The sequence below is a fragment of the Apostichopus japonicus genome, chromosome 9 (genome assembly GCF_037975245.1).
Source record: "Apostichopus japonicus isolate 1M-3 chromosome 9, ASM3797524v1, whole genome shotgun sequence".
Taxonomy (NCBI): Eukaryota; Metazoa; Echinodermata; class Holothuroidea; order Aspidochirotida; family Stichopodidae; genus Apostichopus; species Apostichopus japonicus.
In genome coordinates, this window is record NC_092569.1 from 28,525,261 (window position 1) to 28,539,040 (window position 13,780).

At 37.7% G+C, this 13,780-nt stretch overlaps 1 protein-coding gene and 1 long non-coding RNA gene across 3 annotated transcripts in view; one reads left to right on the forward strand and one right to left on the reverse strand.

Annotated features, from left to right (window-relative positions):
* LOC139973542 (uncharacterized) overlaps positions 1-13,780 on the forward strand; it is a 36,794-nt gene that overhangs the window by 20,066 nt on the left and 2,948 nt on the right. The window contains exons 10-14 of the mRNA XM_071980295.1: positions 90-176; positions 1,459-1,535; positions 2,431-2,550; positions 7,894-8,022; positions 11,103-11,367. Of these exons, the coding sequence (XP_071836396.1) occupies positions 90-176; positions 1,459-1,535; positions 2,431-2,550; positions 7,894-8,022; positions 11,103-11,367 (678 nt within the window). The remainder of the gene's footprint in view (positions 1-89; positions 177-1,458; positions 1,536-2,430; positions 2,551-7,893; positions 8,023-11,102; positions 11,368-13,780) is intronic.
* The window catches only part of LOC139973550 (uncharacterized), a 287,989-nt gene that overhangs the window by 7,339 nt on the left and 266,870 nt on the right, over positions 1-13,780 (reverse strand). The window lies entirely within an intron of this gene.

Consider the following 13,780-nt stretch of genomic DNA (forward strand, 5'->3'; position numbering starts at 1 on the left):
TATATACCTGCTCTTTCAAACCTTTCCAACTTTTAAAGCTCTTAATCAGTATTTTATTTCCTTTCACATTTATTTTGACCTACTGATAGCTACCAATCTGTCCTCAAGCAAACCTGTGGAGACCACCCCAATGCAAACTACTAGCAGTGAAACAACTGGCTCGACTGTCAGGGAAGGTACAGTAAATGTAGATGTTAGGTATTTGTATATTTATTTGTTTCACCACTATTTACAATGTGACAGGAAGTCTCCTATGCAAGGGAAGAGGGAAGGATTCATGCTTACAAGTTCACCTGAGGCTCTTTCTTTGAGACCATTGCCACATTGTCTTTTATTGATTTGTGATATACACTTTTTGGATCTGAAATGTGTTAATAACATTGACAAACAACGAATTTCCGACATTACATCTTAAGGATGTACAGTAGAGAGAGCAAAATCAGAGCATTGGAAACTGGAGGAAGCCTGTTTATTGCTGTAAAACTCAAATGATGGCCCACGTTGCCCTGACTGACCTCCCCCTGCCTGACGTCGACTGTCATGACCTAATTTTCCATAGTTGTGATGACCCATCTCTTACAACACACTCCTGCACACTGAATGACTAATGAGCACAGACAACGACTGTTTTGTGTTAACAAACTGTGCTCCTTTAAATATGTCACATTCAAAACTATTTCCCCTTGATTAGTTACAACAATTATTAAAACTGTGCAGCTTGAGTCGTGAACCGCCACTCATTGCTCACTGCCAGCAAATGAAACGTTAAGCCTATGTACATGTTTAGTTATTGCGACTGAAACAGACATGACGTTAAAATGGATAAAGTTACCATAACTGATATAGTAGGGCCCATCAATAGATGTGTGGGTACTATACGGTTATTATTAGGCCCATGATATGATAGTTAAATCGTTTAGCAGTAATCACTGTTCCCTGCTAACTTAACGCAAAAGACGATTTTTAAAGTACAGTATGGTACTAGATTGCCCTCTTGTTTTGGTGGCGAGAGGTACCTAATTCGTGTGCTGTGTTCTACTTATGTAGCTTTTATTATTATTATTATTATTATTATTATTATTATTATTATTATTATTATTATTATTATTATTATCAGATTTGATCTTTAAAAAGATCTGTCTGAAGTACTTCAAATTGTATAACACCTAGATAGTAAAGCACTGATTTTATCACAAAGTTATTGTACTTGATGTAAGACTCAGGAAAATGAGAAGATGTTGCTCTTTTTGAGAGAGTACCTTGAGTATAATGGATCTAAACCCATCGAGGGTACCAGGTTTAACATATTCTGAAATATTTAGCACAAGTTCTGGAATGGTATATTTTCATGGTGTGACCGACAGGCCTAATTATCCTTCCTCTTTCAATATCTTCCAGTTAATCAATTCCTTATTTCATTTAATTTGATTTTCTTTTGTTGTTTTAACCTTATGATAGCCAGCGAATCAGTGGGGACCACCCCAAAGCAAACCACCACTGGTGGTGATTGTCCTCGTGATGATCCTTCTATTGAGGTGAGAATTACATACTTAATTACATACAATTTCGAATTAGAAAATATTATGTTTTGGGGAGAAAGATTTTAGATTCAAATTTTGATGAAGATCTTAGCAATTATGATATAGCTTTGCTGTACAATACTGTATGTTGACTGTAAATTATCACTTCCAGTGTTGACTAGAGATCTCACAGAAATAGCAAAGAAATATGCTTGGAATAGTACTGCAGTAATTAATAACCTGAAATTGGGTATCCCCCCCCCCCGTTGTCATCCAAATAGTAATGGTACCCATGAAACTATTCAGATATGATGTCAGTCTTTGTAGAAGAGAAAGCTTGATGTTGTGATTGGCATTTAAAGTACATTACATGAATCTTGGCATCATCAACACTATCAGTAGTACCAATTAGAACATTTGGTTTGTAATATAGCTTAGAATCGTCAGAGTTTTGCGATGAATTTGACTCAAAGTATCCAGTCATCAACATGTTCTTATTGCCTGAATTAACCCAAACAAAATGTCTGTTCATGGAGTGTACATTATAGGATGAGGTACTTCGACCGTCCCATGTGACATAATTGTCCTTCCTCATTCAGCATGTAGGATTTTGTTAGCTATTTTAAAACTCTAATAAAAGTATAAATAATTGTCAAACTTGTAAACCATGGAACAATCTCATAGTCCAAGGATCTGGTTAAATGCACATTTAATTTTAAGCGTACAATAAAATGACAAGTATCGTCATCTGGGTCTTGTCCTTGGTCAACATGTTATCATTGTATAAATTATTGTCATCTCTGTCATTGTCATGGTTACGTCAACGTCTATACTATTATAGCGCCATCCCATGAGCCTTCACTCTGTGACTTACCCTTCACTCTGTGACTTACCCGCCACTTTTTACCAGAACGCGTCCTTTGCTACCAATACAGTGCTACGAAGCCAATTTCAAATCATAGTGCCTCATCATAAGGAGTACCTATTCCTTCCGTCCGCCGCCTTAGGCTGGAAACAAATTTTTTCTCTGGTAAGTGAAGTCTTGTTCAATTTTTCATTGTTTAAGAAGCCATTTAGAACCCGTAGGGAGGGGCTGTTTTGCCAATATGGCAACCCCTAACCCACCTATAACTGACCCCCTAGATGAAAACCTAAACCTCTTTGATTTTGACATAAACAACTGGATCCCTGTTCAAAATAGCAGAAAAAGACAGCGCCCTAATTCGGTTGAAGTAAATCCATCCCCTAACTCCAAGACAACCACCAAAAAATCCGCCCAACCAATCCAATCAGGAATCCTTCCAAAAAACCCAATAACCCTTACTAAACTGATTAATGAAGAGAAACCAAATGCCATGATCTCAAACATAAACTGTCTTCGTAGCAACGACATCCTAAACTTACCCCCCATGACCCTAAATCTGCAAATATCCTCCTGCAACCTTGGACTCAAAAGACTAAACTAGGCAACCCCAAACCAAGAATCCCCCCAAAAATAAGACAAAGAAACTTCTCCGTAGTTGCCTCCTGTGGCATTAACCCTGACATCCAAATTAAAGACTTGGACAGGAATTAAAAGAGCAAGAATATTCACCAATCCAGACAAAAAGACTAATTTGCTGAGCCACAAATAACCCTACCTGGAAGGTAAAAATCACATTTGAGGAAAAAGAACCACAACAAACTCTTATCAAACATGGTCTATACCTAGGATACTCTAAACATAAAACCGAGGAATATAACTAGCCCCCCCCCCCCAAATCACCCAATGCTTCAAATGCCAGCTCTTTGGGCACACTCACCACAGCTGCAAAAACCAAACAAGATGCCTAAGATGTGGCAAAAATCACAGGGTTAAAGATTGTCCAGAACAAAAAGAGAATACCAAATGTGCAAACTGCTCAGGGACTCATGCCGCCCTGTACAAAGGCTGCCCAAAATTCAAAGAAGCCAAAACAGAAGCCATTAATAAACAACAAGAAAAGAGAACTTACGCGAATGTTACCAAAGCTGCCCCTAACATCGAAATAACAAATAAAATCTCCACTGAAGAAAAACTCAATATTGCAACATTTGTAATCGAATTAGTACAATACACCTTCCAAAAAGCCGACATTAATATTAAATCTGAAGACCTTGCCAGCTATTCCACCGTGTTAGCACTAAAACACCTCAACTTAAACATCCCAAATACTTTAATTATGGAACGTCTCCATCAACCCTCAATATTTAGCCCTCCCCAATCTCCAAAATGACAAGCAACCCCCCTCCTTCGATTAAGTTCCTCCACCTAAACATAAACAGTATCCTTCCAAAACTAAGTCTCCTACTACAGTATAATTACCAACCACTCCCCGGATGTCATTTCGCTAAATGAAACTAAACTAAATTCAAACTCCCACCTGAACATCCCAGGTTACCAAACTTTTAGAAACGATATCTCCCGCTCCAGGGGAGGAGTACTTATAGCTGTAAAAAATAATCTCAAAGCCACTCTCCTCTCTAACCCAACCCAAACAAATAATCAAATAATTGAAATCGTACTCGAAAGAGATAATAAACCTCTCCACATTATTAGCTATTATAGTCCCCCAAAAGAGCCCATATCAACTGATATAATAAAAAAAATGTTCTAACAAAAATACAATTCTACTAGGAGATCTAAACGCCCACCACATCATTTTTGGCAGCTCCAAAACAACTGAAAAGGCATATCCCTCTTAGAAGTGTGTGATAAACACAACTTAACAATAATTAACCAAAATACCAAAACTAGGATAAACCCAATAAACAATAATGCTGAACTACTGGACTACGCCATAACCTCAAACCACCTCGCAACTAAAACTCATTCGATCCAAATCCTAGAAGATGACCTAATTAGTGACCATTTTCCACTCCTCTTTGAGCTAGACTTAAACCTCAATCGCATTCAAAATAACGATTTAACATATAACTACAATAAAACAGACTGGACAACATTTAAAGAGGAACTCGTAACATATAACACTATCCCCATTTACAATAACCACAACGAGCTAAATTATATTGACAACTACTGTGACAGCATTGCCCAACATATCTTCAATACCTTCAAAAAACATTGTCCATTAAAAACAAAACAAAACAGAAATCGAAAACTAAATAGGAATATTCTCACACTAATTAAACTCAGACGCCGCCTACGTAGAACCTATATGATCTACCGAGATCCAACTCTAAAAACTCAAATTAACCAACTTAAAAAACAAATAAATAGACAAATATTGGCAGACGACCAAAAAAGAGTCCAAAACAAATGCGATTCAATCATTAATGACAAACACCCGAAAAACTTTTGGAAAAACCTAAAAATTATCATAAACCCCATTATAACCCCAAACACAGGTAATTCAGACCAAGGCATTAGAGATGGTGCAGGTAACCTGATTACAAATACTCAAGATCAAATTAAGCTAATTGAATCACACTTTAAAAATATTTTTAATATCTTCGATGGCCCCCCTTACGATAACAGTTTCAAACAAGAAATAGACCAAACAATTATCAGAAACGCAACCAGCTTTACCCCAAACCCCTTAGGATATCTCAACGATAACATCCCCCTACTAGAAAAAATAGACATAAACGATTGGTATAGCGCCACAAAAAAATGCAAAAATACCTCCTCCCCTGGTCTTGACAATATTAATTACCTAATGCTTAAAAAATCCCCACCAATTTTCATCAACTTTCATATTATCCCTCTACTTAACGATTTACTTAGACTGGGCTATTTCCCAACCCCGTGGAAATACGCAAAAATGATTCTAATAACTAAACCAAATAAACACAGCACCAAAATCCAAAACTACCGCCCAATTAGTCTCCTCCCAGCCTTAGGCAAGATTTTTGAAAGAATAATAGATAACCGCACTAGAACTCACCTAGAACTAAATGATCACTTCTCCCCATCTCAATCAGGTTTCCGTACACACAAATCTACAATAAACCAAACTCTTCGCCTTTCCGAAGAAATTCGAATCGGCTTCATAAAAAAACATGATACCACTGCCCTCTTTCTTGATGCCGAAAAGGTGTTTGGCACAACGGCATAAGAATTAAGCTACTAAACTATAACCTTCCCTCCAATTACACCAGACTTCTTTCCTCTTTCCTTAGTGATCGCACCACAAAAATATACTACAAAAACCAACATTCAAACCCTATTCCACTTCGCGCAGGCACCCCTCAGGGCGCTGTTCTCAGTCCCCTCCTCTACACCCTGTTTGTAAATGATCTAAACATCCCCCCTCTCTCAAATTGCAACTATAGTCAGTACGCTGATGATATAGCCATTTGGAGCACCAGTAAAAATATTCACATAACGGAACTAAATCTCAAAAAAGCAATTACACATCTCGAAAACTGGTGCTCAATGTGGAGAATAAAAATAAACCCCTCAAAATCTAACTCAGTCAATTTCTCCTTTAAAAACTCAAAATACCGTAACCAAGGGCGTAGGAACCGGGGGGCTGGGGGGGGCACCAGCCCCCCCAGTGAAAAATATGGGGGGGCGGAAGTATCGTTCCGCCCCCCGCTTCGCAAGTCAGAAAACCCCTTTTTCATTTCCAAATGAGAAAAAAAATCTCATTTGAAGCACCAAATTGCATCTAAGGCCAGGTGAAAATGCAAAATTCTTTACAAAATGGAGTGCGTGTTGAAGTGTGCTATATTGCACCAAATTGCATCTGAGGCCACCTGGAAATGCCAAAAAATTCCAAAGGGGAGGGGGACACCCCCTCCCCTTAGACCCCTCCCCCAGGCCGGCCATCAGTCTTCAGCCCCCCCACTCAAAAGTACCTTCCTACGCCACTGACCGTAACCATATTTCAAAAATTAATCTTTTTAACACCCCAATCACTGCCTCTCCCAATGCAACCTTCCTCGGTATCACTTTTGATAGTAAATTATCCTTTAACCTACACTGCAAAAGAACTGCAGGACGCTGCTGGTCCCACCTTAAATACATCCAAATCCTCTCACACAAGTATAATTTCCCTGCGAAAACCACTATTCAAGTCTACAATTCCAAAATAAAACCAATTCTCAGTTACGGAATCATCTCTTTGCTTACCATTTCAGATTCCAATAAACACATTTTAAATAGAATCCACACCACAGCTTATCGACTTGCCCTAAAAATCCCTTCTTATATAGCTACCTCTCACGCCCTCCTCGCAGGAAACACAAAATCTTTATTCACCCTACTCGTAGAATTCAATACCAAACTATATAAAAACAACCTAGAGAATGATCCATTGATCAATAAACTCCTATTGAAACATAATGTAGCATTAACTTACTTCCGAAATAACCACCACATCCCTGTATTCAAACTTCTTACCTAAAGCCTCACCCCTTTAGAAAGTCCATTTCCTAAGTGGGTGTAGCCCCCAAATTCCAGGTGTACTTATACACTAAGTACAATTCAAAAACTCCAACTAAGTAGCAACCACTTCCGACCCAAACAATAGAAACCGCTCTGTCTTTAAATCCCATTTACTTAGAAATTCCTCCCCCTTTAGTAATCCCTATCTAATTGGCTCTTCAGTTCCGACCTTCTGTTTATTTATGGCTTCTTTACAATGTTAATTGAACAATACTTCACTTCTCAGCATCTCCCTGTTTGAATAATAGACAACTTTCCCTAGAAAAAAAGAAAAAAAAAGTGTCTATTCTACAAAACTTAAATATTATCCCCCGTAGGACCTCTTGCGAGGTCGAACGGGTAAACTCCTTTTATTTGATTTGATTGTTCACATTTTTTGTACATAGCTCAGTATTGAATGCTCTGAACTTTCTCTCATGAATTTATTATGGTTCCTATGTGCAAACACTGCTACACATGGCTACACTTGTGTAGCGAATTGCCAATTTTGAATAACATTTTGCGATGTGATATCTGATAAATTATTCTCTGTTGTCATAATCGTCTTCCTGATTGCAGGTAATAATTTAGCTGGTACGTATCACAAAGCAAATTGCTCTGTAACTTAAATAGTGAAATTACTGTACATAATACAAGTATGGTTGAAGATGGATAGCAGGAACCAAATTTATTGTATTAGAGACGAAATCGGAGCCTGGAAGGCTGCTGCACAAATATGAACACTAAATAAATTGCTGTTGTGAAAATGATTTATTAACTATTATTATGTTTTAATTGGGCTCAATGGGTTCAATCACCACAGGGAGTTTCTATTTCTTGCAGGGCTGATAATACCATAAATAACAACAAATTGATGAAATTTGCTGTATGACAGGTACCTTTGTATGTGATCATTAAGTTATCTCTGTACTTTCTATGTTTCATTTTTGTCATAATTGTCAGATGACCCATTGCCTGGATTGGTTCAATGCTGGTTGTAATAAAACTAGCACATACACCATCAAACCAACTAACTGGAATGGACCACCCTTTGAAGTCTTCTGTAATATGACTGACGGAGGAGGATGGACGGTAAGTCTAGTATGACATCCTATAGTATAGACAATATATTGTATATGTATAATAAGACTGACGGAGGAGGATGGACGGTAAGTCTAGTATGACATCCTATAGTATAGACAATATATTGTATATGTATGATATGACTGACGGAGGAGGATGGACGGTAAGTCTAGTATGACATCCTATAGTATAGACGATATATTGTATATGTATAATATGACTGACGGAGGAGGATGGACGGTAAGTCTAGTATGACATTCTATAGTATAGACGATATGTTGTATATGTATAATATGACTGACGGAGGAGGATGGACGGTAAGTCTAGTATGACATCCTATAGTATAGACGATATCTTGTATATGTATAATATGACTGACGGAGGAGGATGGACGGTAAGTCTGGTATGACATCCTATAGCATAGACGATGTATTGTATATGTATAATATGACTGACGGAGGAGGATGGACGGTAAGTCTGGCATGACATCCTATAGTATAGACGATGTATTGTATATGTATAATATGACTGACGGAGGAGGATGGACGGTAAGTCTGGTATGACATCCTATAGTAGAGACGATATATTGTATATGTATAATATGACTGACGGAGGAGGATGGACGGTAAGTCTAGCATGACATCCTATAGTATAGACGATAAATTGCATATGTATAATATGACTGACGGAGGAGGATGGACGGTAAGTCTAGCATGACATCCTATAGTATAGACGATGTATATTGTATAATATGACTGACGGAGGAGGATGGACGGTAAGTCTAGTATGACATCCTATAGTATAAACGATATATTGTATATGTATAATATGACTGACGGAGGAGGATGGACTGTAAGTCTAGTATGACATCCTATAGTATAAACGATATATTGTATAATATGACTGACGGAGGAGGATGGACGGTAAGTCTAGTATGACATCCTATAGTATAAACGATATATTGTATAATATGACTGACGGAGGAGGATGGACTGTAAGTCTAGTATGACATCCTATTGTAGAGACGATATATTGTATATGTATAATATGACTGACGGAGGAGGATGGACGGTAAGTCTAGTATGACATCCTATAGTATAAACGATATATTATATATGTATAATATGACTGACGGAGGAGGATGAACTGTAAGTCTAGTATGACATCCTATAGTATAAACGATATATTGTATAATATGACTGACGGAGGAGGATGGACGGTAAGCCTAGTATGACATCCTATAGTGCAGACGATATATTGTATATGTATAATATGACTGACGGAGGAGGATGGACGGTAAGTCTAGTATTACATCCTATAGTATAGACAATATATTGTGTATAATATGACTGACGGAGGAGGATGGACTGTAAGTCTGGTATGACATCCTATAGTATAAACGATATATTGTATAATATGACTGACGGAGGAGGATGGACTGTAAGTCTGGTATGACATCCTATAGTATAAACGATATATTGTATAATATGACTGACGGAGGAGGATGGACTGTAAGTCTAGCATGACATCCTATAGTATAGACGATGTATATTGTATAATATGACTGACGGAGGAGGATGGACGGTAAGTCTAGTATGACATCCTATAGTATAGACGATATATTGCATATGTATAATATGACTGACGGAGGAGGATGGACGGTAAGTCTAGCATGACATCCTATAGTATAGACGATAAATTGCATATGTATAATATGACTGACGGAGGAGGATGGACGGTAAGTCTAGCATGACATCCTATAGTATAGACGATGTATATTGTATAATATGACTGACGGAGGAGGATGGACGGTAAGTCTAGTATGACATCCTATAGTATAGACGATATATTTTATATGTATAATATGACTGACGGAGGAGGATGGACGGTAAGTCTAGCATGACATCCTATAGTATAGACGATGTATATTGTATAATATGACTGACGGAGGAGGATGGACGGTAAGTCTAGTATTACATCCTATAGTATAGACGATATATTGTACATGTATAATATGACTGATGGAGGAGGATGGACTATGATATCCTATATGTCGTAAATATGGTTAAGTTTGCCTCAAAATTCTGTGCATATTGTCAAATTATAAGCACCAGAAGTGTGCTCTGTACAATAGTAATACACACATTCTCATTGACAGTTATAAAATCCCTTAATATTACGCATTCACACTGGTCAGCAGAATCATTTTGGACGATTGGTACGGAATTAGTTTGTGATGCAAGGGTCAGAGGTTCTGTTCCTACCTATAGGTCTACATTTGAAGTGGCAGTGAATTTGCTAGAAACAAATAAACATCCGTTAGAATAAGAAACAAGTTCTGACACAATAAACTTCAGTAATTTCTAATGTAATTGTGCAACCATGGAGATTGTTGCAATACATGTCATGGATATTCTTCCCATCGGTCTTTACGTCATCTCTTTACTCTTACTTTTCTTTACTAACTTTGAACCTCCAGAAGTCCACTTGAGATCATTACAGTGTTTGATTCCATTGTCTATGAATTGGGGATTGTCAGAGTAGATTCAGAGTAGATGTGTTGCTCTCTTGATATAGATTTAGAGTTTATTACAAAAGCAATCTGTCTGTCGCAATACTAGGCCCGTTCTCTCCGCAAATGAGGCCAGTTTTGGTTTGTTGAAGTAATCATTCCAAACCAGAGCTGAGCCCAAAATCATTGCAGGTGTTTCTGTTCCAAAGCGAATAGTATGGAAGTTTGAAAGTAAGATTCCATTATTTGTAATGGGACAGAGTTAAGACATAAGCAACAGTATCCAACATTGGTCTGATTATCTATTACACACACAGACAGCAGAACAGTTTTCATTCATGGTCTGTAACAATCAACTATGGTAGTAGATGGTGAAATTCACTTTGCTCTAACATGCCACTTAACAGAAGGGTGAATTACAGTTCAGAATGGATTTAATTTGGAAGCTTATGTTACTGCTCATTCACAGGTCATCCTTCCTTAGGTTCGTTCTACAAAGAAGTTAAATGCACTTTCACATTGAAATGTTATTGAAAATAATTTGGAATTATTCTTTTCGTTCTTACATTATATACAGGTATTCCAACGTCGTGTTAATGGTTCCGTTGACTTCTATCGTAACTGGCAGAGCTATAAAGAAGGCTTTGGTGAGCTGGACCATGAGTTTTGGTTGGGAAATGATAAGTTGTATTACCTCACCAATCAAGGTGACTATCAACTGCGGATCGATATGGTGAACAAAGATGGAGCTCCATACTACGCAAAGTTTGACTTGTTCCGGATCAACGATGAAAGTGACAATTACAAACTGTCTAAACTGGGAAATTACAGTGGAACTGCAGGTTTGTCCAAATTATAGGTTTCTCTCTGTGTTTGTTGTATACAACATCACTGTAGTATTAAATGTCATGTTCTGTTTTTTATTTCTTTGGATGTCGTTTATTTTTCCGGTTCTTTGCTGGAAGCAAAGGAACCTATGCAGTCAAGTTTGTGTGCGTCTGTGACACTTTGCTGGAAGCAAATGAACCTATGCAGTCAAGTGTGTGTGTTTGTGTGCGTCTGTGACGCTTGCTGAAGTCCGCCGGTGATGGAGTGATGGATATTTGTCATACTCAATGTGTAGATGTGTTATAATGAGAAGGTCTGCCCACATTTTGTTTCCACCTCAAATGCATTTTGGGACACATTCTTTGGGTCCGAATTTGAGGGGCCTATTACTTTTTGAACCAGTTGGGCCCACATTTGTGATCTGTAAAGACATCACATAAATCAAGCATAATTAGGCCTATTGACAGTAAAAATGCTAATACATCACATGCAGTTCATAAACCGAGCAAAATGACAGTCAGTGCAGCAATGAAAAGACATAGAAACCATGTTCGTACAGTGACATGCTAAGGTATCACACAAAGACAAGCACAACTTGCTAACAATGATAAGCTGAGATATAACATGACTCAAATACAACAGTGATATGTGATGTAGACTGTCACAGAGATTTAGCATACATGTTCTGCTATATGATGATATGTAATGTAGACTGTCACAGATTAAGATGCATGTCCTGCTATGTAGTGACATGTGATGTAGACTGTCACAGAGATTAAGCATAAATGTCCTGCTGTGCTGTGATAGCCTATGTGATATAGACTGTCACAGAGATTTAGCATACATGTTCTGCTGTACGGTGATATGTGATGTAGACTGTCACAGATTAAAATGCATGTCCTGCTGTGTAGTGACATGTGATGTAGACTGTCACAGAGATTAAGCATAAATGTTCTGCTGTACGGTGATATGTGATGTAGGCTGTCACAGAGATTTTATAAATACCCTGCTGTGTAGTGATATGTGATGTAGACTGCCACAGAGGTTAAGCATAAATATCCTGCTGTGTAGTGACACGTTATGTAGACTGTCACAGAGATTTAGCATACATGTTCTGCTGTACGGTGATATGTGATGCAGACTGTCACAGATTAAGATACATGTCCTGCTGTGTTGTGATATGTGATGTAGACTGTCACAGATATTAAGCATGAATGTCCTGCTGTGTATTGATTTGTGATGTAGACTGTCAAAGATATTAAGCCTACATGTCCTGCTGTGTAGTATAATGTGATGTAGACTATCACATTGATTAAGCATCAATATCCTGCTGTGTAGTGACATGTGATGTAGACTGTCACAGAGATTAAGCATAAATGCCCTGATGTGTAGTATTTATGTGATGTAGACTGTCACAGAGATTAAGCATGAATCTCCCGCTGTGTAGTTATATGTGATGTAGACTGTCACAGAGATTAAGCATTAATGTCCTGCTGCACATCTAGTGATATGTGATGTAGACTGTCACAGAGATTAAGCATCAATATCCTGCTGTGTAGTAATATGTGATGTAGACTGTCACAGAGATTAAGCATCAATATCCTGCTGTGTAGTAATATGTGATGTAGACTGTCACAGAGATTAAGCATTAATGTCCTGCTGCACATCTAGTGATATGTGATGTAGACTGTCACAGAGATTAAGCATCAATATCCTGCTGTGTAGTTATATGTGATGTAGACTGTCACAGAGATTAAGCATATATGTCCTGCTGTGTAGTGATATTTGTGATGTAGGCTGTCACAGAGATTCAGCATGGATGTCCTGCTGTGTAGTAATATTTGATGTATGCTGTCACAGAGATTAAACATAAGGTCAAAGTTCATTTGAGGTCAATAGCTCCTGGTTAACTTAGTAGTGTAAACTTTGCACTTACAGACTTAGAAGTGGAATGTAGATTTGCTTAAAATGAGTAACCCTTATTGGTTGTAAAGAGGTAAAAAGTCATTGAGGTCAACATTGATAAGTACTGAAGACTTTGTACCCAGGCTCACATGGTGTTAACTTGGATGCGTCTCACACATTGTATGTAAGTTGCCCTTGGTGAGTACAAAACCTACTAATACTGTCAAAGATCAAAGGTCATTAAGGTCAGCATGGATCAAAATCTTGTAGCACCGCTCAGCTAAGTGGTAAAAATGTGGATGAATCAAATTATATGAATTTCTTATTTGGTATATTTTGGAATTGTTGATGCCAACTCAGTGGTGCCAATTTGAATGAATGTGGCATTGACTTGGTTGTTATTAAGTTCATTATGTAAACCTTTTTTAACATGGAGTTTATTTGGCAGGGATTCACCAAACTGTTTTGGTTTGTGGTTCAAATGTTTTTTGTTGAAAAATGGAGATTCTTCAATTATATATT